Genomic DNA, 26,902 nt, shown 5'->3' with positions numbered 1-26,902 from the left:
CCCAGGTGCAGATTTTTCTTAGATGTGAGGAGGAAGGGCAGATAGTTCAGAGAGAGAGAGAGGGACAGAAGAAGGAGAGATTGAGGGAGAGGAGGGGATAGAGAAGCACAGAAAAAAGTGCTGGCGAAAGGGAGAGAGAGTGTGGGTGAATACCAGAGACAGCACAACAGAAAGAGTAGGAATGGATTTGTGTATCCCGCTGGGGGTGAAACAGTAAGCCACTTTCTATGTTTTGGAGGAAGTGGATTGATTTCCCCTTCTATGACCTCTGTCTTGCTCGCTGTTGTTGCCAAGTGTGATACAGAAGTCTTTTAACTGGAGGTGGAAATACACCGGCTGCTGCATTTGGAAACAGCAGAAACTGTACCCAGTCCAAATCTTTCCAGGCATGGTGCAGAACAAAGTCATAAAGGTAGGCCTACAGGTGTAAGCCGATGTGGAAGCACCAGCTTTTTATTACAGAGCTACTGAGCCTTACACTCAAATAAACAGGAAGTTTTATGAAAAACAAAAATGTCACAATGGTTGGCATATTAGAAATTGCCTAGCAAATACCTTCTGTTCTGTTCAGTGCATATCTTCTCTCGAACCGACACGAAAATGACTTTCCTAAAGAAGGACAAAAGGGCTTAAAGGGCTGAATTCTAGAAGTGTTCCTGCTGTGGAAATATTTGTGAAATCAATTGTAGTATTTAGAAGGTTTGTCCAGTTTCTAGCTGGTTCTCTGGATGCTGTTAGTGGAACTGTCACAGCAAAAACATAGTTTAGAAAGTTGGTTCATGACTTGATGACTTAATAGGACTTGAGAATGCTAATAGTTAATAGCCTCTTTTAACTGTTAAGTAGAATGGATAACATAACCAAACTAAGCTATAGTCTGTCTTTTGTACATTATTCCCAGAAAGTCACCTACTAATTGAAGTCAGCTTCTTTCTTTCCATTCACGCTCCCTTTGGGCACAAATCCTGTGCATTCTCGAGCCTCCTTCAACAGGTCATGCCCACATGTCGGATCAGTGAAACATAAAATTAAAAAGACTCTTAGCCTTTTGACGCCTCCTCACAGGGTTTCAAAAGTTAATTTGTCCTCTGTTGAATTCAAATTAACTTGACCTTCCCCTTTACAGCCAGTATGTTCCACTGAGCCTTTTAAATGGCACAGGATGGACCGGCACTGTTTACCTAAATGATACAAGGCTCACACCCCCGAGGCCTGGATGCAAACACAAATTACCTTTAAGAAAAGAGGTGTGAGGGGTGCATTACAGGTGAAGGTCGAAGCAGCTGCCAGCCTCAGAGCAGCCACACATTTCTTCCAAAACCAGAAAAAAAGCTGTGACTGAATGCTGTGTCTGGGCTCAGTATAAATCACAGAGCTGTAAAACTGGTTCTGTCTACACTGCCCACCCTCATAAATTGGCATCTCCCTGCCACCCCCATCCTACCACCGGCTTCACACATGCTTTATGACAAGAAGATCAGACCACTAAATGAACGGAGGCAAGGGGGTCATAAATTTTCCAGGTGAAGATGGAGACGCAGTGAGGGACTCTCAACCACAGAAGAAAAGTGAAGCTTGGCCTTTGGGACGTGAAGAGCAGAGAAAACTTTCTTTTCGTGGCATCTACTGTGGCACGTGGCACATTCTGTCATCCTTTCAAAACACATGTTCCTTCAGTAGTGGTAAGGAATACAAATTTAAGCACAATTATTTGAGCATGCAAAATTAACATTTACACCTTCCATATGTTACATGAAGTATGTTGACAAGTATTTGCTCATTATACATTTATTTTTAGGTAACGGTGTCATTAGCATAAATGGTAGTGGTTCTTTCTGTGCATGCCTGTGGTTTGTGGATAATTATTGATGTACTTAGATTTCATTTCAGCATCATTTTAATTAGGACCTCTCAATTAAAAACATATTTCCATCTTATTGATGAGAATATAATGAAAGATAGTTTCAAAACCTGGCATCACAGTGTTGCAATAGACGTCTGGCAGGCAAATCAAATAACAGTATTATGAGATGCAGTCGAATTTAGTTAAACTCCCAAAGGGCTTCAGTGCTCCATGCTACTGATTTACTGTATGTCACGGGGAAGTTTCATCTTTTCCATCACCAGAAATTCTTGTTTTTAAGACTCTCATAAATGTTTTAAATGACACGTGCTGTAGTGTTGTATTCTGTTGGTGATGTTCAGAGTTGGAAGTCTGTCCTTTACTGAGATGCAGGAGTAGTTTCACTTTTTGTTTTGGAACAAACACACACATGCTGTGCTCCTTTCTGTGCAGAGGAGGGAAGTAATTTACCTAAGGGGGCAATTGTGCACACGCAAACTGTTTTGAAAAGCCATTTTTCATTCTTTATGGGACCATTTCATCAGAATCCCAGTTTGAAAATAGACAAAGTCTCACATTAATTTTAGAATTATGACAACGTGGCATGCAGAAAGCTGCTTTTTTCACTTCTCTAGCTTTGTGTTCAGGGTCAGCTTTGCAGCCACAGAGGCAGTTCTGTGGGTGGTTTGGCTCCTTCTATTTAGATGGGAGAGCAGTTACACCAACCCCATCTTATGAACTATGTCAGTATTTTCCAGTAGTTTTTAAAATCCTTCAATTGTCCTTAAAGTGGTAGAAAAATAATTGCGTGGCATTGAAGGAATACAAAATGCACTTCTTTATTCTTTTCACCTGATAGAATGGGGTTTTAATGGCAATAAGTGCAGGAAATTTAGTTCTTTCTTGTAGATCCCTGAATGAATCCAGACTTGAACCCTCACTGGTTTCCCACTCATAGATTCTCTAGATATGAAGTTTTCATTTTAATTTTAATCAATTATTCCACATTTCACCAACTTTCAATAATTGAATTTCATCAAATAAAACCTTGGAAGTCAATAACAATGTTTTCTTGGCTAAGTGTGTTTGGAAACTCTTGACAAACCAAAGCTGTTATGCAACTGCTGCACAGATTTTAAGGAGAGAATTCAAAGGAAGAACATATCATTTTTATTACTAGATGTCATAAGGCCAAATTAATCATTACTTTTGTGTTTTTTTATCATTATTATCATGCTTTCAGAAGGCTTTGCTTTGTAATGAGGGATCAAAAAAAGGACATTTTTATTAATGAGGCTCTTGGATTTGTTCATACTCAGCTATTGTATCTCTGCCTGCCTTTGAAAACAAAGTTATTCTTAGACCATTTGGCAGCCAGCATTGCTCTGCTAGTTTATTTTGTACTCTTACATTCTGCTCTGATTTTTATCATCATACTTGTGACTTTTTACAAAGACCTGTTGTTTTCATGTTAATGCTACAAACATTCATCCCAAGAAAAGATTTTTTTTTTCCTTTTCTGAGCAAAACCATCCATTATGTGGGTATTCAGTATGAGAAACACATGCTTTTAATGTGTGTCTGCGGTGTGTGTTTATTCTGACCAGATCAGTTGATTCTTGTGCTTAATGAATGGAACGGCCAGAGCTTTGGTCTGCACTCAGGGGACTCAGGTACAATAAATATAATTATAGTCTTCTTAGTAAAATATAGACAGTCTGGATGCACAATGTATACATATGTTTTGTCCACTGTGTTTTTTTCAGTTGCTGTAGTTGACTTTCTATGGCTCCTCTATTCATGCTCATTCCACATTTACTGGATGCTGCTTTGCAGGCTCACTTTCAGTTCTCACATCATATATCCATGTATCCTTCCATTAAATCAATTATTCGTGAGCCCTTCTCCCCTGCTTACTACTCCCTTCCTGTTACTGTATTCAAATTTCACTAATGCTTTATAATACCTGCTGAATTTATAAATAATATATTGACCTCAAATGTGTGTCCCTGTTCCTCCTGGTGAATGTGTCTCTGCATGTAGCACAGAGATTTTCATGTCTCCTGGGTAGTGCTAATTAAAACATTTCCTGTCTGAATTTCCCTCAGATTAACATCACACGAGCAACTCAGCTTGGATGGCTTGTCTAACTCGGGTACAACTGCTGTAGTTTGACACAGTTTGTCTGTGTTGACGCCTGTGCTTTTGTGCACTCGTGCAATCTTACAGACTTAGTGAGACTAGACTTCCCCACAGAGAGATTTCATGATTACAGGACTAATCCAAATGCTCGACGATGTATGGAAATATGGTCTGAAAATCCCAGCCCATTTGACATTCTTTCAAATCCCCCCCCCCGAAAAAAAGCATTTTCACTCATTGATTCATATATTTCCCAAATTGTTGTCCTGAAAAGGCGCAAATGTCTGAAAGTCCATTCAAGATCTCTGCTGTTCATGTGCATGAGCAACAAGAGGTCGCAGTGGCCGACCCCATTAAGATTTCTGGTGTGAGGGCCTTCATTAGATGAGAGTGCGGGTGTGTGGATGTAGTCATGTCATTAGCACCATGTTCCTTCTTGTCCATCAGCACTCCTTTATGGCACATTTCACTCCCAAGTAGGTCATTCAGGTTTGCTTGGCAGATGGAATAGTCTGAGCAGCATAGAGACATAAAGGAGACAGGCGCATAATGATGCACACACACATGCTTTTGTACACAGACACATAATCAAACTTGAGTAGGCCATTCCTATATCTCTGTCTCTGTTTGCACCTTCATCCTGCTCTCAAACTAAGTCAGACAGGGGAAAAAGGCAGTCACACATGGATGCTTTATTATTCTTCCCCCCTCTCCTTTCATCTACTCTGCTGCCAAACTGCCTTCCTCATACACAGGCTGTAAAACACAAACACACAGCCACTGCGACAGGCATTCTCTTGGGGAGGAGCAGGGTAATCATGCTGCAGCACCTCTGGCAAGGCTAATTAAACTAGCACATCTGTGCCTTATTCCACATCTGGAGCAGGTGGCAACATTGCCCACAGACCCTTCCCTCCACCTCATGATTACACTGCCAAACAATGAGGACTGTAAAGGTGCGAACAGACCTTTATGACTTATGTCTTTACACTTTTAAAAACTCAATGTTGTCACAGGGTGTTCAGACTTTTTTTGTGCAGCTGAATCAACAAGGGTAAAAGGGCAGAGCCTGAGCTCCCCTGTTCCCATTTACAGTATGTTTTGTAGCCAAAAGAGGAGTACGTTAACTTTACTCTTTAACTCACCAGATCTTTGCAGTTATCTCCCAATCCTATGCAGTTATAAAATTTAATACTTAATCAACAAACTTTCATATCAATCCTCCGGACAGAATTTTGCATAAAAATCGCTCAAAAACCCTAATATCTGAATCCCTGTCCTAGCTTCTGGTCTTTTCTTTCCTGGTTTCCCTTTGATGAATTCTGACACGAGAGTGAACCTCTCAAACTGAAATCTCTTTAAAGGCAGATTCAAAGTCTCAATCGGGCCAGTGGGGATAGGTGAAGGTTTATCCAACTGAAATCAAGGCAGACATGGAGAGGGGCTGGTAGGAATAGACAGCGCACGGTGTTGAATCAAAGCCAGCAGGAGCCTTGGGAGTTTTAAGTTACACCGTTCTCCTGGGCAAACACAAAAGAAGACTTTAGTGTTTTTATTGACATGCCTTCATGATTAGAATAAATCTAAGCTTTATTTAAACCAATAAGGTCATTTATAGTAGAGCCAGTTTAATTCCATTTAATTCCCTTTTAAACTCTACCTTTTTCGTCCTCAGTCTGAGTTTATACTTCCCATGATTTCTCTGCATGCCTCACACTTTATTATCTCCTGTCTTATGGGATGTATCTGTAATTATTACTTATTTGGCTGATTCTTGGTGACCACACAGCATTCACAACCTGTCCCTTGAGGCTGAATGACATGCCTGTAACAAGGAGCTTATTGCAGTGTTATTGCCCAAGTATCTAGAAGGTTTCTAGGGCCTGAGGGCATATGTGATGGCTCTGACAGGTCCTGGGGACTCAACTATCACTGTCATAGTGCCAGAGGGTCGGCTTGATGTAGTTGTCAGGAAATGCAGGAAGCGCAAACATCCGGGCGTTTAATAGATGCATATTGTTCCCATGACGTGTATATGCAAACATGCAGCGAAGACGTGCATGGGAGCATGATTTTGTGCTCTACATGCTAATGCAAAATGAAAACATAATGTTATTCTTGCTACAGTATGACAAGAGCGCACACACATATAAAATGCACACACAACCTGCTGAGTCCTCTGGGAGCCCCTGACGGCTCTGCCCTGAGCTTCCAATCCATCTCTGGGAGCTCCAAACACCCAGTGCAATTACTCTTTCTTGCTGACTGCACCTGCACAACATAATTGAGAAAGCTACTGGGGCTTTGTCACTTAAGGTAAAGATGTAAAAGAAAAAAATGTGCCCTGGCTAAGCTGCAGAACTGCAGCATCGGGCCGATACACTTCAAACAGCATGTGTGTCCGGACGCACACACTCACTGAGCTTGTGTGTGTGTGTGAGCACAGATGTTTGGTATCTGTGCATGTTGAAGGACACAGTGCTGGACCAGAGTGCTTGGCTTTTGTATTGAATATTATGTGATGAAACTACAAGATTTTAACTCTGCAGCTAGTTTTGTCAGTGAGACTGAGAATATCAAATATTCATGAGTTGTCCATTGTTGGAGTTTGGCATTAATGGTTCGAGAGACATTTTTAATGATCAAAGATTTAATTAAGCTCTGTGGTCCAACTAGGGCTGACTTGTGGAGACCAGGGGATCTGAAGAATCCCCAAGTCTTGCTTTAATGAAACCGGTAGCAGGTCATTGTAATGAAGAAACTGATCTCATTATATAAGTTTTATCTCATTCTATATATTGTAAAAGTAAGTTCAAAGGATATAAAATGAACTCAAAAGTCTTTCTCTAGTTTACAGTATATTAACATGGTCTAAAGTGTTACCATGTAATGTATCTGCCAAGCAATTGTACATTTCAGGCTTTGAAATGAAGTTGACTGGTCCAAATGGCAGATCTCTCTGACAGCGCTTTGACTAATCTGGCAACCATGCAGCTACTTCAGCTGGTAGCTTTTCCATCAGACAGAGAGGAATGGATGAACAAGTGAATGATGAGTGGATGATAACAGGCCTACCAATGTTAAGTAAAAATCCAAAAACCTATCTAAATGAAACTTGATGCAAAGAGAAAGTGTTTGCTTAGTTTTTTTTTTTTTTTTTTTAACGTTTCTTTCCTTGTCTCTTTTTATACAAATACAAATAAAACTCAGAGACACTGAAGAGTAGAAAAAATAACCATGGGCGAAATTTTGTTCCAGTGTCTGTTTAGGTTAAATGTTTATATAAGACTCAACATTCCTGTTTTTGTGCATGTCTGTTTGGAAGGGACTGACTGTCAGCTCCTGTGACCCCTTCTGCTCCAACTGTTGTTAAAACTCATATCTATGGCTATTTGACACAATTGTGTGTGTGTGTGACACTGATCCAAACAACACTCCTTTGAATTTCTCTGTGATCTATCAGTCATGCCAACTCCCATTCATTTTTTTCTGTTCTCTGACCCCACCCCCTCACCCCCACAGATGCATCCAGGTCTGTTGAACTGTTAAGTGGTCCTATTTATAGGCTGTTATGTCCTCTATAAAATCGTTTTCCATCTCATCAGTGAATTCTCCTGTTTTTCTCGTCTCCTTTTCTTCATTTTCTTCTCTGTACCTCCACACATCCAGAACTCCTTTCTCCTTTCCTTTTCTCCTCTTCCATCTTCTCACTCCTTCTCCTCCCCCACCACCCTCCTCCAAAATATCTACCTTTCATCCCCCTCGCTTATGTATTCCCCCGGAAGGCAAACTAAGCTCTCTCCCCATCTCTGCCTGCGCTCTCTTTGCCCTCTCTCATTCACCTGTCTTTTTATTCTCTGTCACTTGGGTGCTTACGTGCACAGAAAAGACACACCTGCTTCAGACACACACTCCCCTGTCATTTGTCAACACTGTCAGATGGAAAGAAACTTCCCTACCTACGTACCTGCCGCCCACTCGTGCTTCTTTATGTCAAATTCCACCACAGCAGAGTAGCGAGCGCTTTAGCCCTCAGTATCACCTCCAGTATCAAGGAAAGCAGCCAGACTTAGAGTCACACCCGGAGGTAATAGAAAACTGTCATATCATGGTGGAAAATATAAAGCATTCCTCAAAGTACAGATTGAAACCACCAGAACAGATGCCTTATAAAAAACGTTACTAATTTAACAGAATTAATTTAAAAAGGAGGCTTGTTGTCATATAAGACAATCAACTAATCCTTGAAAAGTCAACTCAAGCGGAGCAAATTGTTCCATTTGTTTGCATGTCAAGAGGTGTTGGATTTTATGTTTGATCTATGCAAATGACAGATGCAATTTCCTCTGGTCCAGGTCTAATGACTGTGTGTGTTTTTATATGGAATGGCTAGACTATAAGAATTAAACAAAAATGAGGACACTGACAGCGTAAATAATTCATTTTTCAGTTTCAAGTCTGATTTTTTTTTCAGTTTCAATTTAAGATTTCTCAGTTTTTTCAGTTTCAGTTTTGGCACAAAAGTCTCGTGAGGGTGTTACAGGACCATGTCCTCATTGCGCAGTTACTTTTGAGTGACTGTTATTTTGCTTCATTCTTATTGGCCAGCTGCTGTTGCCAGGGCTGTTGTTTTTTGTAATAAAGTTAGAAAATAGACATTGTGTGTGTGTTTGTGGTAGTATGAAGGTATGTCATTCCATATTTTTATGACATAAAAGGACAGCCAAGCTACAGTACATTAACATTAATGTATTGATAAATTATTTACGACATAACCAGAAAGTTGCACATTTGTTTCATTGAGGTGCTCTCAGTTTCTTTGCAACCTCTTTCTTCTGCCAATTCAACCATCAAATAATTAGGATTAGAAATTTGAATCTTAATGAGTTTAGTGTCTTGTGTGAGATTCACCCTGATAAGGACTTTATATGTGTATGTCAAAACATGCACTGCCATCATTTGCCATTACTCTAGCTTTGAAGCTACTCATTTAGCCTCCTATATAAAACAGAGAAATACTTTTCAGACAACAGGTGGTTTAACAAATGTAACCACTGGTAATTTTAGAATAGTTGGTTTCTAGTATTTTACTTAGAAAACTCTAAAGAGACACCCTGTCTGGATTCTTGCCTTTGTCTTTTTTTTTTTTTTTTTTACCCAATTTTGGGGCTTGGCAAGCATGCCGCTGTGGTCAGACAGGATCAAGATAAAGAGTGCAAGTGCATATGTGCATTAAGCAGAAAATCTTGGTGTTCTTGCATGATCTACTCAGACGGTACAGCAATACGGTGTCGTCTCTTAGCTCCAGTGAGGTAGAGGGAGGGAGAGCTGCTGGAATTACTCACAAGCTCCTGAGTTCATTACCACCCCAATGGGCAATAACCATCCCTCAGTTAGCACTGAGCGCAATAACCCATTTAATTTCATAATTATCGATTGCTTTTGATGGCCACACCAAAAGGTCAAGTCCAGTCTTTTTCTGCTCAGCTAGCGAATGTGAAAGCAGGTGGAGATGAAAGAAGAGGCAGTGAGGCAAAGACTGACTCACACAGATAGACGCCCCCGCTGAGCGTCTGACAACTAGGCTGGTTGATTGGTGATGGAGATACATAAACACGCACACATTTATACACGTGGACCACTGTGGAGTTTACATGTACCAAACACACACAATCAAAAAAATCCCACATTCATATAAACTTTCATGAGGTACTGCATAGGGGAAGATGATGTTTTCTTTCTCTCACAGAACATTTACACCACCTCAAACACACACATTTAAGCACAGACACTTCACTTAACACTACATGTGCACATATTATGCCCAATAAACACAAGACAAAAATGCCCAGCATATAGTTAAAGATACACACAGTGTATAGTACAGTGTAACAGAAGGAAGCATTTATTGTATGTTGCAGCAGGTTTTGTATGTTTTCATCTGAGTTGCAGCAACTGCTCCCTCACTGCTGTGTGTGTTTCTTGCATTATTTTGTTGTTGTCCTTTTTCTAGCTTTTTCCTCACTTCTGTCCTTCTGTCTTCTTTCAACTGTCTGTGAGCAGAGTATGGATGCGTTTTTAATGAAAAATTCTTAAAATAATTCTAGACTAGAAAAGTAGATGAGAGACCAGACAAAGACAGAGTTCAGTGTCTGTAAATGTCACAAACCAGAGCTCATACCTGACTTGAATCAATTTTATAGCAACTTACATGCAAAGGTTTTAGTAGCTTAGTTGGACATTCATATTAGTCTGCTCTGTAAACAAAATAGTTCCATATTTCATTCCTGGCACCAGTTTTTCAAGCAGTTTTTGACAGACTGGGATTCAGTTCAAGATGGGGTGGACTGTTTGATGCTGTTGCCATGTTTTCAACCGATTGTCTCCATTGAATTTTGTGCCTACAGCTACAATCCATGGTCAAGAGCCAGACTGCAGCCTGTTCCAACCCTTCAGTTCTTCTTTTAACAGAATAAAATGCTGTGAAGTTCAGCACATCCCAGGAGTTATTTTTTTAGTGTTGTAATGTGTTTTTTAAAAAAAATGAATCTAATGTTTGTCTACTTTTTCTTAAGGTTTTGGTTCTATCCGTAATTCCCAGAATAGACTGTAGAGTCATTTTTCTTTTTCCAAACTTAACATGTCTTGAAGCTGTTTTTCAGGTATGCTGGCAAAACAAACTCGTCACAAGGTGCATTTGTTGTTTCAGTCGGTCAGTATTACAAAATCTTACTCAGCAGATAGTTTGCTGAGTTTCCAGTTAAAATATAGATGTTCAAATATCCATGTCTTTCTTACTGAAACGTGTGCAGCTGATTATTTTGTGGTAATATCTATTACTGCTGACCATTTGAGTACATTGATAATAAAATGCCAAACATTCACTTTTTAAATATGAGGTTCACCTGCTCGTCTTTGTCTGCTATTGTTGTAAATCAAATATCCTCAGGTTTTAAAGGTGTCAGTTTGGAAAGGGGAAGTTGAAAAGTGGGATAGGTAGTAATAAGAGGACAGGAGGAGAGGCAGACCTTGGACGACAACAGACAAGGGCTCAGTCAGGAGAAAGAGTGGTGTCAAAAAAATGACAGAAGAGTGAGGATGGGAAAAATGGAAAAGTGAAGTGGAAAAGCATAAAAAAAGATGACAGAAGTGGAATGAGGTGGTGGAGAGATGGAGGGAGGGAGGCCGGTGACCGGGTACAGAGAGATGAATGACATTTTGGATTCTCTCAGCAATAAAGCGTCTCCCTAGACGCAGACTGTCTGGGTTTAGACACAGGCCGTCACACTGAAGGGCTCATTTGCCTTTCACTTGCTCATTACATCCAACCCAAACTTATTTCTTCCTGTGGGAGCCTGTCTTTCTCTGACTTTGTGTGTGTGTTTACTGTACATGTGCTGCTGTGCATGTGTGCACACATACAGGATGTTTTTGCATGTGTGATGGTGCTTTTATGTGTGGGTGTGTGTGGGTTTTGTTTTTTTTTTTTGTGGGCAAATATGACCGTACGGACAGCATCTGTTATGCATTGTGCTGTATGTGTGTGTGTTTCATTATCTCTCTGGCATGTTGTGTTTGTGACACCCCATTTCACTTTGTACACAATTTGAAGGCAACTGCTGTGTTTGGAATAACCGAAGCTAGTGAATCTTACGCAACACAGACTCTCTCTCTCTCTCTCTCGCACACACACACACACACACACACACACACACACACACACCATAATGTGATTTATAAAAGGAGATTGAAGCTAAACACACTTGAACAAGCACAAATCAGCATGCACACACACACGTTCTTCATGCATATTTACACCAAAGGCGTATCTTTCATAGCTCTGATACTGAAGCACACATAAATGTTCTTCAACCTCCCTTCATAATGATTTCTCCCATATGGTTCCTACTAATATTCTGCTTGGAGCCAACTCAGTGGAACTGACACACACAAGTATACACACATACTCTCTGTCTCTTTTTCTTTCTCTTTCTCGCTCCCTCTGTCTCTCTCTCTCTCTCTCTCACATATACACGCGCACACATACACACACACACACACACACACACACACACACACACACACACACACAACATACACATGATCATAGGCAGCCCTTCTGTGCTACATTAACTACAAACCTCATTTCCCCACAAAGAGAAGCCACTGGCTGAAAATGGGCTGGGACGGGTCATTAAATCTGTGTCTGACACACACACACACACACACACATACACATCTGTTATACAAATGACACCTCCCCACCTGTGTCAGTGCAGCAGGAGGTATTCCAATGCCTGTGGAGAAAAGATTGCTGTTTTGATGGAGGGTGGCCAGTGTTTATGTGTGTGTTGGACAAATCTTTGCATACATTTGTAAATCTTGACATTCATGCCTTTAAAGTGACGATGATAATGATGATTGAAGTGAGGGTGACTGCTTGAGTAGGAGATTAGGAGACATGGGAATCCCCTGTGGGAGAGAGAGAAGAATACAAGATAGGACCGAAGAAAAATAGTGTAGATGGCAGTGCAATAAAGAAGAAGGCTGAGGGAGGAAAAGGATGACACATTAAAGGAAAAAGTGAAGGGAAAAAAAGGTAGAGAACGAGAAAAGAAAAATAAGAGGTTACAATAATCAGAGAAGGACAAGAGGAGGTAGAAGTGGGAGGAGGATCTACAGGGGGGCAGTTGGTGAGCATGAAGGGGAAGAGACTCTGCTGAGAGATGACTGATGGACCTGAACCCCACTGGCCCCAGATCAGCCACCCAGAGCTGCCAGGGACAGTTTGACCTGGGAAGTCGGCATGTCCTAATAAGCAAAAAATAATGAAAAGTATGGTGGCCTTGTTTCTGTCAATTAGGACTGTTAACATATATGTCAAGATCCTCTTTGCTGCCTTCTCTGTATCCTCTGCCAGGCAATTGACATCAGGTATTTCAAATACTTTAAAATGCTCTGAAGTGTCCCCAGTTTTTAGAAATCCTAAAATTTCTCCTCCCTCCACTCAGGGTTTCATCTCGGTTTACTCATTAAACTCTTGTAGTCCTGCTGTAGAAGAGAAGCTCTGAGTTGATAAACTGCTGCACTAACTTAAGTTGTCTTTGTTGTTTCTGTGCGCTCACAGGAAGATGCTCTCTAAGGAAGAATGACACATTGTTGGGCTTTTCTTCCCCTGGGCTTTTGGTTTTCAGGCTATGCCCAGGATTTCCTTGCCCTTGTGCTGGTTGAACAGGCCTGACCTGTACTTAGCCTGCAGTCATGATCATATTACATGTGTTCATTGATATTGTCCCACACTTCTGTGTTCTGAGTTTGATAAACACTGAGCAATTATCAGAGCAATTGCAAACTACAGTGTGTGACCACATTGTTTGCAGTCTAGTAGTGCAGCATTGTTCTAATAATGTCGTTCATTCAAATAAAAACCTCTCAATTTCCAGTCGTAGTGCAGCAGCGTTTCCTCCACTCAGTCAAACCTGAACAAACTCCAGTCCATCAGAGCAGGCTGGAGATTGCATGAGCGGGCCATAAAAGTGAAGGCCAGACCAAGCAAACATTTGTTGGATGGGATTTTAATGTGACCATACCCTCAGAGGCTGCCTCTCGTGTAGTTTGCGCGTGTGATTCATAATCTGAAGTCATACTGAATAAACAGCATGAAATAAATTCCTAAAATATACTGTAAGCATTTTGCTTTAAAAGCTTACCACTGGTAATGTAGAAAAAAGTTCAGAAATATTATACATTTAAGATTAATTATAACTATCTTTAAAAGTTTTATCATTCTATTAATCAAGGCCAAACTGCTAGTTCGAAAAAAAAAAAGTACCAGAGTAAAGTTTAATTTGTGCTTTCAGTCATTTTGTGAGTGTAGGTGAATTTTTTTCCCTTTTTTCTATAGTGAGTTTCTCATTTTTGGGATGAAACTCTTCATTCCAGACTCACTAGAGTAAGCTGGGCTCATAAGATGTGTGGCTGCCTCGTCAGCACCACCCTGGGACTGAGCAGCAGAGGAGATGAGGAGGAGGAGGATGGCGGGTGAAGGCTGGTGGGCCCAATGATAACTGTCCAGGCTCCTGGGCCTTTTGAAGCTAGGCGTGTGGGAGTGTGTCAGCTGAAGTGCAGGATGTGTGAGCGGTTTTGAGATAGAGGGATGGATAGTGGCTCTTCTTAGATGGAAGTTTCAGCTTCGTACTGTGTGTGTTTGTGTCTGTGTGTATCGGGTTCTGAATGTTTATTGCTCATACCTTGTCCTGCATCCTCTAAATGTTTTGTGAAGTGTTTAAAAGGTGCATCATTTGCAGTTTTTACCCACTTTACCCTAAAATACAAATTCTTTTAAGACTTAGAAAATGTAAACATACTTTGTCCCTCAAGGCTGTGTTTCATGGGAGAAGGCAATAATTGCACTAGTAAAAAGTAAAAAAGTAAGCTGTTTTGTGTTGTGTTTGTTGTTTTGTGTGAAAATGCTTCTAGAGTAGAAAAATGCGATGAAAATGTGACTTTCATGTTAGAAGACCACATAACCGCAACCTCTCTTACTGGATTCTGAGACAAACTTTTGTTCCATTATATTTTCCTCTTGTAATCCAAGTGATTTTGATCAAACTTTAAATTAAAGCAAAAGTGCCCCCCCAAAAAAGAAATAAATACATTTGGAGAAAATGTGAAAGAGCTGATGACTATGTTCAATGCAGCATCCACTGCATTGAATAAGAAATATATATTTTTTCAGTATTTATGCAGTGATTTATATAATTGATCAATATCACCAAGTTAATAAAGAAAATAATGAATAGTTTAATTGATAAAGAAAATAATTGCTGCAGCCATAAATAAAAAGATATATTTTGATTTAGATTTTGTATGTGAAACACATTTTTAATGATATTAACTTTGAGATTTTTTATCTGATGTGATTTTTTTTTTTTTACTTTTATATTTTATTCATCAGAAGATTAATCAGTTAAATATCTTCTTTGCTTTCTTTAAATCAAACCACAAAATCAGCCCCTATTCCCCAACATCATTGTTCTTTGGTTCCTTTTGTTCCAGCGGACACTTTTAGAAGAAAGGTGTTTAATTTAATAACTCTCTTTGTTATTCCTCTGATGCAGACCAGTCTAATCAATAATTAGAAACCTCAGGGAATTGGAAATGATCGCAAAGTGCAGTGAATGTGATTTTCTGAGTGCAAGGTCACATTTTAGTGTCAGGACAGAACACAGGAAAAAAACATCCCTGTGTTTTACCTTGGGAGAAGTATTTTGTTTAGAACTGTATCGATCAGACTGTCCTATGCATGAGGAATAAAGCAGAATAAATTGATAAAAATTGAGTGGCATTCCCCTTCGGATGCATGAATCATGCTGGTATGTGAATATACTTGACTGTGACCTTCGATCTGTCCCAAAAAACACTTTATTTCAGTAGATATTTGTGCCATTCTTCTGTTAAACTTTTAACTCATACACAGTTTTCTTGCATTTTGACTAGCACATGTTCATGCATAATGCAATAAACTTAACTGAAACTGGAAAAGGAATTGGTTGATAAAGTGTGTCATAGTACATGGGTTCTTGAATCTTTCTGTGCTGGGAATACTCAACTATCCAGAACTGTGATCTCAATCCAGACATTTAAACCAGTTCCATGTTACTTATGTCATGTTCATGTCACTATTTAAGAATGAAGAAGTTTATGCTGCAACAAAGGCTAACTTTGGGAACACAATAATGAATGATTTTAGTAGTCATTAAAACCTAATGAACAACATACTGTACTTCCACATATTTAAGATTTTCATGAACTAAACCCCATTTTATAACTTATAGCTGAATGCCCCCAAAAGGCATTCTATGTTTTTAAATGATTATTGAGGAGTTTTATTAGTCCTCCATTCCTGCACCAAATTTCCTACCTAAGCAGGACGGTTTAACCAGTAAACAGTGCACGCTGCAGTGCATGCTCCAAATACAAATTGAACATACGGTCGGAAGGAAGGAAAAGAGGACCCATGGAAAAATGAGACGGTCTAAAATTGCAACAGGAGGACAGGAACATAAGAGAGCACTCACAGCCAGAATAAAAGCCAAAGACGAGACAGGAATGTGAGGGAGAACCGATGAAGTGAGAAATGAGAACTACAGCTCAATATGTCAGTGAGAATAAGTGAGGAGGTAACTGTCTGCCTTCATCTCTCACTTCATGGATAGATCAGAAATGGGCTCTATAGCCCAAACTACCATGCATACATGCCCACACACTCTCAGAGAGAGACACTTGTCTGCTCATACCTGTCCTGAATGAATTAGTACAGCTTTCTAAAGATGCAAGGACATGCCATGTTGTTAAACCTGTTTAAGTCAGAATCACAGGTGATCTAGTGTAAGAGAAGTTGTTGTTCTTTTTAATTCAATTCATATGCATATGCAAACACACACATATATACACACAGACAGACACAAGCCTCATGGAGCCAGTACAGAATGTATGTACACAAAAATGTTGATAGACAAATCCAAACACATCTATATTTGATATGAATCAAAAAAAAACAAACACAACCAAACTTCTGCAAAGGTTACCAAGGCATTATTAAACTTTCCTATTGTTATCACCTGTTATCTGATAATTAAAAAGACATGGATGGACCTCATGAAAATGAAGGAGGAAACAGAGTCTGAAGTTTAGTATCACAAAATGTTTACTTCTATGCAGTCTTGTAAATATAATGTTTGAAGAATTCAGAGACGGGTGGATCTTTCTACTCATGTTAACTGTCTTGCATCCTTCTCGCACTGGGCTCTCCCTCTGAGCTGGGCTGGTGTGCTGCTTCTCCTGTCTTTGTCTCCACAACAGCTGTACAGATATGCTGTCTATTGTCCTCTGACAGATATCACACACGGGGTGTGTGTGCTGCTCTGTGCCTCTGTGTGTGTGTGTGTGTGTGTGTGTGTGTGTGTGTGCGTGTGTGTGTGTGTGTGTGCGAGCTGTCGAGTGGATGTGGCCCTGTGACACCCGATGCGTTAACGTGGGAAAAAGGCAACAGCTCAATACTTACATTGTTCACTGGTGAGCCAGAGAGAAAAGAGAACAGAGGGAGCAAGAAAGAGGGCAGAGACAGAAAAAAATGGATAGCTAAAGACAGGGAAAAGAATTTAGGAAAAGAGAGAAAGAAAGGGGTAGAGCAGATGGATCTAGACAGTTCTGAAATTAGCCCGGAGAAAAGAGCATTTACAATACGGAACATGTCAATATGAATGCTAATAATCCCAGATGTCGTTCCTCAGTAATACAAGATTGTGTCACTCTTCCTGTCTCCCCCTCTCCTTTTTTGATTCTGTTTTCTTTGACCGCCTTTACCTTCTTTACTCACCCTGAATTAGGGTGTCTGTGTGTGTGCTGTCGGCTGATATTGGCTTTTCAGAGTTGTTTTCCCCTCACTTTTCACCTCTCCCCCCTGATCTTTTATCACCACATTCAGACATAAAGTTTCACACACACACCTGCAAGCAGGCTTCAATAACAGATTATTATATACAACCCTGAACCTTTCATCTCTCTTCACACACACACAGAAAAAATCCACACATTCATTTATCGATGTGACCAATTTTAGATCCTCACATAGATTTTCTTTGAGTTTGTAGCTGCTCTTAAATAATTTCATATAATAACTTATCTGTGTGTGGTCAGCAAATCTCATTTATCACCATAGCTCTGGTCCCCTTACTGCCATTCTGTCCCACTCAGCCTGTACCCACAGCAATATGGAGGATCACAGAGGAGAGGAAGCATGCTCATCTTTGCAGAGCCAATGATCCATAAAGCAATATTGCAGTTTATGAGCTTTCAATGTTGCTCAGTATAGGGGCAAGTTCAGCTATGCAATAATCCTCTGTTCTTTTTCTTTCTTTTAGTTCTTTTTTTGAAAGTCTTCTACGTGGACATGAGAAATATAAAGTTTGCCATATGAAGAGCGTGATTGCCACAATGACCAGAACACTTTCTGATAAAAAGCAGAATGATTTCGTGTAATCATTATGCACATTAAGCAAATTTCAGCCTACAACCTGTACTAGAGTGGAGAAAAACTGTTCTGCACTGAAAAACTGTGTGTGTCATATTTAGATAAGTAACTAAAAAGCTGAGCAAAACTAGGTTAAGCTTGTGAAGCTCTAAATACAACAAGTGATGGAATGATAATATTTGCTGTGTTTGACAGACCAACATAGCTGACAGTTGCAGTTGCTGGCAAAAATGATATTCAGAGTTGAAACACTAACAAACTTTGTCTGCATGCAGACACACACAAATAGACACAGACACAGTCACACACTCACAAACACCCAATGCCTCTGGTAACATAGCATTGGTGCCAGCTGAACAGAGCAGATGGTTGCAGGACTGAGGCTGAGGAGGCTGACTGACTGGTAGAAAGGCTGGCGGGGAAAGAGTGTTTGATTGGTAGAACAGGAGGAACTGATTACAGTGGTAGCTACTGCATTAGTCTATTGTCATGCATGTATCATTAGCACTGTGTATATACACAATAATTGAGCTAATCTATATGTTTTATTTTTTACTTGCAAAGAGTTGAGAAACCCCATATCCTCTTTTGCTCCAGTGCAGAAGTTTTCTGTTTTTAGCAATTGAGAAATTCCCTTTTGTTTATCTTTTCCGTGTGTTTTAACAGTTGTATTTCAGGCCTAATGCCTTTCATTTCTTATTCCAATAACATAACTGTACATAGACAAACCTTCTGACTTCAGGCCTAATGTAACCAGGAAATTCCCATGTTGAACAACACTGTTAATGCCATGTATGACACACAGCATAAACATTTCCACTTCCAAAATGACAAGTGGAGCTCACTGTACCTTACATAATCAGTAGTTGTAGGTGTCAGTGCCATTAGCGTGGATCACTAAAAGCTTTGCCAGAAGATGCTGGAAGCTGTCAGAGAGAGGTATATGTGATATGTGTGTGTCTGCGCTTTGATGCTTTTGTTTGTATGTGGCTAAAACCGATAGAAAAAACATACCTGCCATCCTCTTCACACACACACACACACACACACACACACACACACACACACACGCACACTGATTTCTACTTGCTATAATATCCTCAAAGTCTTGTAATCTCATCAACCAAGTAAAGTCTCCAAGTGAAACCCTTTGTAAAGGTCAACAAAGGCAATTTGAATATCTTTGATTAAATGGTGTGCTGGTACCAGACCCAGACTGTAGGTCACTGCCTCAGAGAAATGATATCCACCCCCCTCTCACCCCACTAGTCTTCACTCTCACAGCTCTCTCGTCAAGGGTCACGTCTGTCGCACTCTGCACTCTTTTCAGCAATTTGCGTAATCTTCTGACCCTCTCTATACCAGCCACTATTCCCTCTGACCTACATCCTTCCTTGTTCACTTTCCTTTCTTTCTGGCTTTTTTGAACACATATTCCAACTTCACTTAGTTTTACTGCTAAAATCTCCAGCCCTGGATGCTTTTGATCTTTTCCGCCCTCTTCTCTCATTCTCAATTCATTATCTCGCTAATATTAACATTTTTCAGAGGCCCTGCTATATAGCAGCTATTGAACCGTGCATCTGCAGAGTGCTGTTTCAGTTCAAACAATCTTAATTTCAGCCATAGAATCACAGACTTAACTCGAGAGACAAATTCTAGTGAAAATAATTTTTTCATACAGCATTTTACATCAAATTTTCACTGAAAAATGTAACCCATCTATGTTAAACTGGTGGTCTGACCTTTAAGTATTAGAAGCTACATCATGATAGCCTAGTGTATGTGATCAAGTTAGCTAGCTTGTTGACATTTAAACTTAATGACTACTATGATCATGAATCACTGAAAACATTCATTATCCCTTTTATTCATGTTTTACCAAATAACTGTGCTTGTATTTTAATTCCATCATATTTAACCTACTGTGAAAATCTGTGGATCTTAAGCTCAGGCCACTGCAACACTGCTTGTCATCACATTTAATATGCTAAATCACTCCATCGTCAAAGTGCTCCTACAGTGTCTACATTTTTTTCTGTCTTTGTTTCTAGTTTGCCCTGGCACAGAGAACAAGTTGAGCACTCTGTCTGACCTGGACCAGCAGTACCGAACACTGAAGAAGCTTTATGAGAATTGTGAAGTTGTCATGGGCAATTTGGAGATTACCAGCATCGATCGAAACCGCAACCTCTCCTTCCTCAAGGTACTGTATGAACATGAAACTATCTCTGTGTTATCGCAACAAGATGTTCACATCATAATGTGTCTGCATGAGGAAAGACAGAGTTAAAGTTTGGGGGGACAAAGGCTGGGTTTCATACAGAAAGGCCAAGTGTCACACAGAGACACAGCTAACACAGTTGGATGGTTTCAGCAGCAGGCATAGAGAGGAGTGCTGGGTGTCAGTTGTTGGCAACAAGCATTTAATATTTTATACCAGCTAGGGTGAGAAATATATCAAATGTTCAGATGCTCAAAAACATTTTGATCGTCAACACAGCATAGTGCTCACAATTTGGGAGGGATTTTAGACTAACACTAATTTGAAATGTTTTCGCACCATTGGCAGAGTCACAATCTGAGTTCAGATATTTTAGAACCATGGATAGAGACACAAATGTTTCAGTACCATGGATAGAGACAATAAAAAGCACAGTCAACATAGCAGTGAAAAGTTATTGTTTCACTTTTGGTTTCATGCTTTATGCAGAGCAGAGAACAGTTAATATAAATATAATATGTAAACATTTCAGCTTTTGGAATTATGATGTTTTTGAAGGCTGACTAGCTTGTTGGCTTACAAGACAGAAAGCCCTGAAATTGGACAGTTTTGGAAGTGTTTGGAATTATATGTTCTTCCCAGATTTTTGGGTTTGTGAATGTTTAGAGAGAACCTAGTAAAGTTAAGTATGCAAGATTTTCAGTCAGTGGCAAGTTTACTACTTAATCCTAGCTAAAACTAATGCAATCTAAATTAACAGTGCTGCAACTGGTCATACATTCATGAAGTTCATAATGTTCACTTGGACCATCCCATTTACAGTATATCTGTGGTGAACACCTCACTGTATAAAGCAGTGCAGTTTAACCAAATAACAAACTGCAACCTTTGACTTGTCTTTGACTGCATTACCTGTGGTCCATCCATCCGTTATCTATACCCGCTTATTCCTAACAATTAGCTGTAATTTGGTGTTTAAATATACTTAGAGTTTATGTCTATGTCATTTGCATTCAAAGTCTTTCACACATGCTCTGGTGGCTGTTACAATATGTAACCAGTGATGAGTTCAGCATTTTATTCACTTCAACAGCTATTGATTGAATCTCTTTGCCAGCAATACAACACCTTACAGGAGAAAAAAACAACAACAAAAAAAAAACAACGAGAAGAGGAATTGCTGGTTGAAATTACTATGAGAGAAATCTTTGAGACACTGCAGGTAAATGAGCAGTACTCTGAATGTAAAATGCCATTGCCATTACAGCTGAACTCTGTTGTCCTTTGGGTGTGTGGTTGCTTTCTGTGTGTGCACTCATGAGTGTGTGTGTGTGCGCGCACGTGCGCATGTGTGTGCATTTCTTGCTCTGTTTTAAAATTCACTTTTGAGATTGCGTGTGCATATTATGTACATGTTACCAGGCAGCCCCCACCCCCCACTGCCCCCTCGCTGTTTAATGAAGTGAGGTGTACTCTAATTACTGGGCCAGAGCTATCAAATGAATACCATAAACAGTCCCATTAGGCCCAGCATCATTAGGGAAACAATTAGGCATCTGGGGGATTGTTAAGTGGATGTTAGGGGGGTCAGGATTCAGGAGTTATGTGGTTGCCATGGGAACTCTGTGGCAATCACCCGATTGGCCATGAGAAATCAGACCCCACCTTTATTGTGGATCCACAGGATGTTACACTGTGAACAAAGTAATTTTAATGATTTCCTGCTATTATATTTCACTTTCTTTGAAAACCTTTTTTATTTTTATATACTTTTATTTTCTTAGGTAATACATTTGCACAGTGTACACTTCAAGTACATTTAAATCCATCCAATGCACAACTGAATTTTAATTAAAATATGCCTTCATCCAAACTCTTACATTTTTTTTTTACAAATAAGAAAAGAAGAGACGAAAACAACATAAGAAAACAAACTAAAAGTATTATTTGTGGCTCATATGACAATTCCACCTTGTGCAGTATTGGTTTTTGGTTGCTATTTAACTAAACAAGTCACAAACTAAAATAGCTCCCTTTAACTTAGTGCAGCATTGTAATAGTAAAACTACTTTAGTAAAATATGATGAGTGAAATCACTGTGTTCTGTAGAGTAGGGGTGGCAACTCACCCCTCAAGCCACGGCCAAGCTTGATTTACAACTATCACTGTCCTTCCAGCTTCTGATTGGCTGAACACACCTGATGCAGGTAATCAGCAGTGGGTATGGCAGGAATAGTTGGAAAGCAATGGGGTCAGTGGCCCTTGAGGACTGGGAATTGGACACCCCTGCTTAGGTAGTATTGAACATAGCTCTGTTACTACCACCTCATGAAATGCTCACATTATACAGGCATTACAACTGTTTACTGTACTTTGTTTTATATTTCCACACTGCAGACAGTTGGATTCTCATGCAATACCTCTGTGACAGCTAATATAAAACAAAGGATCGGGCTTAGGTTAGTACTCAAAAAAGCCGATACCAATCAGGTAAAACATACCTTGAGCGGCCCCGATATTGATCTTTGAGATCAGATTGGAACTTCCCTAATGTTTTATGTTTTTTAACTTGAAGTAAAGAAACGTTGTTACACTACCAAAAAATGTATATCTATATAAATGTGTCTTTTAGTTATTCAGCAGTTTGACTATTGCTGCAGCTTAAATTCCCCCACATACGTTGGTTGATACAAAGTTTGGCGTCAGCATGCTCACGTATTATCTACAAACATATGCTGCACACATTTCAACAGATTCATGGCATACATTCTGAGCTTCAGGCAGGGGAGGGATGGCCTTAGGGAGCTGATGTGCTTGGCCTCTCTATGTCCGGTTTAAAGTAGCAGCATAGCAGATACTTACAGTATATATGGACAGATGGAAAGGCGTAGAGTAGATGCAGGGAAGGCGTGCAGAGAAGGATGTAGAAAAGAAGGAGGGATGAGTGGGAAAAAAGATAGAGGGTCACTTTTATGGCATACAAAAACAGCTGCTGTGCTAATACCATCGTGTTTGGGTGTGTGGTTGTGTCTGCATCCACCCCTGTATAACTGTGCGTGTGATGAGAGCAGGGGGCAGTACAGTGCAGAGATGTGGAGGGAGGGAGTGAGGATAAGGACAGACGGGAAGACTTGGTGATTTTTTCCTGGTGAGATGCTGACAGTTAGATGGATGAGATGGCTCCACAGACCACTCAGGTCCAGCTTTCCTGCAAACCTCAGATTTCTGACTTACCGTTATACTCTGCCTGTCCTTTAGAGTGAGGGCAGGAGGAATAGAAATGTGAGCAAGTTTTTTAGTCCAATCTGTATCAGATCTCGGTTCGTTTGTATTTACAAAAACCTTGTAGCACACTCAAGATCACTGACTGGTAATTTAGATTATTGTCAAAAAGGTGCAAAAAATCTAATATAGTGAAAAAGTCCAGCATCATGAAATTGCTTGTTTTTCCAACAAGAATCATCATATCCATCCTCTTTTCAAAGTAACAAGGGAAAAAGGAGGATAAACCATTGCCCACATCAATTTGTTATGAGTTGAAATTCTTACCAAGGGCTGTCGGTTCACTAAAGTTCGCTTGAGATTTGTGGTTTTGGTGAAAACATCTCACTAAAGCCATTTAGGTTTCTTCAGAAGTACTTCTGTTTGAGAGATAAAATGTGTGAATACAGGCACAGGTGTCTGAAGGGCATCACCATGCTGCTGCCTGGCATACTGCCTCTGTCGAGCTTCTGGCTTACTCCCTTGGCCACTGTCTGTCACTCAGAGTGACCTATTTTCCCAGAAGTGAAGTGGAGAGTCGTGCCAAGCAGCCTACTGTGGCCCACAACCAGCTAATGATGTCACCTAGGCTGAAGGACTCTTCATTAAAGCCGGATCAATCTGGCAGCTTGTGCTGCAAACCTCAGGGCATGATGCCAGGGCTGCAGCTGAGAGCAGAGGGACTGGGGATGTCCAATCATAAAACCAGGAAGACATGTACAGCAAAGCAGGATGTGTTTTAAAATCTTCTCCTCAGAGGACTGATTATATCACAGGTTAGGGATTCAAACACACATGCCTGTACACACACACAGCAATAGAGTGACGAATGACACAGTCACTGTGGTGTGTGCTCTATGACAGAGCCACTCTTTACTGGGTTTATCTCTGGCAAACACCAGCCAGGAGACACAGAGAGAATAGATTGATACAGCTGTTTTAGCCAATCCTCAATTTCAAACTATTCCAATTACAAAAAAAAAAGAGTGGTAACACGGCTCTTCGACTTGAGTTCAGTGCAGCCAGGCACTAAGGAGGGAAGAAAATAAAAAGAGATGAGAAAGAAGAGGAAAGAGACTCCTCACACTGGAGACTTCCCATTTTCCTTGGGCTGTATTTCAGCTGAAAGTGAAAGGGCTCAGTGATTCTGCGGCTCAGCTATACTCAAAGCCTACATCCTCAGAAATATATAGTGGAGATGTGTGTTTTCTGCCCTGATGTGCACGAGTGCCTGCGTGCTCTGTGCATTTACTTATAGCAAGTTATTTGGATGATACATTAGTAGAGGCAGGAGTCAAAATCAGCTGATCCTGTGAGAGGATACACCTGGAGTGTAAGGTCTAAATGTTTCTCTCAGAGCAGCAATTCTCATACAGTATATCAGGACACATTTTCATCCCTGCTCTTTTGTGTCATCTTCAGCTACTTTCAACTTTTTCTTCTTCCATGTTCTTGCCCTAACCTGCTAAGATTACAGTGCCAGCTGGAAATTACTGCTTGTATGTGTCATCATTAAGCACTCATCTGATGACTCTCTCTCTCTCTCTCTGAAAGTGACTCTATGCTATTAATTTACTGTGAGGCAGTTAATTCAGGTTCCACTCTGTCATACTTGTTTTACCATGTTTCACCTTAAGTTACTGAGTGTTTCTTATCCGAACAGTTACTCATGGTATTAAACTTCATAGACACATGTTTGTGTTCTGCTGTGGGTATGTTTTTCACAGTTGGGACTTTGGTCTTTAGTTCCACTTAATGGAAATCTCTCTACAGTAAACAATATTTTAGATTATAATTTACAAAACTAGAGTTTTAGGAAGGCTGGTGTCTGCAGGGGCAACAGTGGCTCAGTTGTAGTCGGCAGCAGTGAAACAGCTTTAAATTTAGAGTTGAACATGTCAATATATGTATAAGTTCCTTATGCAGAAATCTGCTGAGGATACATGCAGGGATTCACTTTTTAAGAGCATGTTTGGACATGAAAATTCTTCTGTCAGATGCCATGAAACCAGTGCACAAAAAGATGATGTAATTAACAGAGCACAAGTCAAGCCTCAAACAAATGAAAACAGTAGAGAAACATAATTAAAATGTGGCATTAATGTTTGTTTGATGTATTCAGTTGAGCAACGTTCCAGTGTCCTCAACGCCCGTCATAGATCTGCACTTCTCATCTGTTTGTTTTTGTTTTGTTTTTTTGTGTCTTCAGTGGAGAGGAAGCTGCTTCAGTGGATGTTTGTCACATGCTTCATTTACATATGATTCATTGCACTTTGTTGCATTTCTTTTTATTGATACTCCAACTTTTCTGTCTCAACTTACTTAGTTAAATTTCTTTCCAGTGTGTCTACTTATTCATGTGAATGAAAATGCCATAAAAACAAGTGGTTTGAAATGCACTTCAAAAGAAACAGGAAAGGAACAGAAAAAAACACAAAACAGTCCCTTTAGACTGGCTTTCAACAGGGTCCATAGACTTCAGCCATGTGTTGTTTTTACTGAAAACTGACTTCAGTTTCTCAGGCCAGATTGTTTTAATTACATTCTTATTTCTGTGTAATCTTCTCCCACTTAGTTTGTTTCTGGGTGAGACCGAGAGCCCTTCCCTCCCACTGAGAGATGTTATTTACATGGAGAGACACAGAGAGGTAGAGAACAAGGCTAGTGAAGAGGTCAAGTGCACCTCTTTCTCATTCACTGTTCCTGCTATTTCACACTGCTGTGTTGTCACAGCACTATACCCGCTTATTCCTTAACAGGGATCACAGGGATCTGCTGGAGCCTATCCCAGGTGGAAGGTAGGGGTACACCCTGGACAGGTCACCAGTTCATCACAGGGCCACATATAGACACACAAAGACAAACACACACTCTTACTCACTCCTATGGGCAATTTAGAGTCACCAGTCAACCTAACATGCATGTTTTTTTGACTGTGGGAGGAAACTGGAGTACTCGAGTTGCGGACCCACGACCTTCTTGCTGTGAGGCAACAGTGCTAACCACTCATCTACCATGCTGCCTGCCTCCTCTTTACCAAATAATGACACTATGAGCCTGAGTGACGGATGGAGACGGGTGTGCTAGGTAGGGAAATCGTATAGTTTCAAAAACCTCCAAACCCGCTGAGGAGCTCATAAAAGGTTGGGACTGTCGCCTGGAAAGGGAAGTTGTTCATGCCTCGCGGGCACCCGGCAGCGTCTGCATAATTACAGCTCTTTACTCTGGGAAAATTAGCACCCTGCTTGTGCCAGCCAGCACCCTGCCAGATCATTGTGGCACTACCCTGATGATGTATCTGATAGCCCTTTAATTGTGGGGTAAAGGAGACATCCATGTCTAAGAGAAGAATCTAACATTTTATTTTATTTTATTTTATTTTATTTGGTTGTCTTCC

The 26,902-nt window shown here is 40.2% G+C and overlaps 1 protein-coding gene across 10 annotated transcripts in view; it reads left to right on the top strand.

Moving 5' to 3' along the window:
• The window catches only part of LOC113127487 (receptor tyrosine-protein kinase erbB-4-like), a 210,113-nt gene that overhangs the window by 78,840 nt on the left and 104,371 nt on the right, over positions 1-26,902 (top strand). For all 10 annotated transcript variants that reach the window (XM_026302131.1, XM_026302123.1, XM_026302126.1 and 7 more), the window contains one exon: positions 20,075-20,226. In XM_026302131.1, the coding sequence (XP_026157916.1) occupies positions 20,075-20,226 (152 nt within the window). The remainder of the gene's footprint in view (positions 1-20,074; positions 20,227-26,902) is intronic.

This window comes from Mastacembelus armatus, chromosome 2, assembly GCF_900324485.2.
Source record: "Mastacembelus armatus chromosome 2, fMasArm1.2, whole genome shotgun sequence".
NCBI classification, from domain to species: domain Eukaryota; kingdom Metazoa; phylum Chordata; class Actinopteri; order Synbranchiformes; family Mastacembelidae; genus Mastacembelus; species Mastacembelus armatus.
The sequence above is the reverse complement of the archived record's forward strand: the minus strand, read 5'-3'. Positions and strand labels throughout refer to the sequence as shown.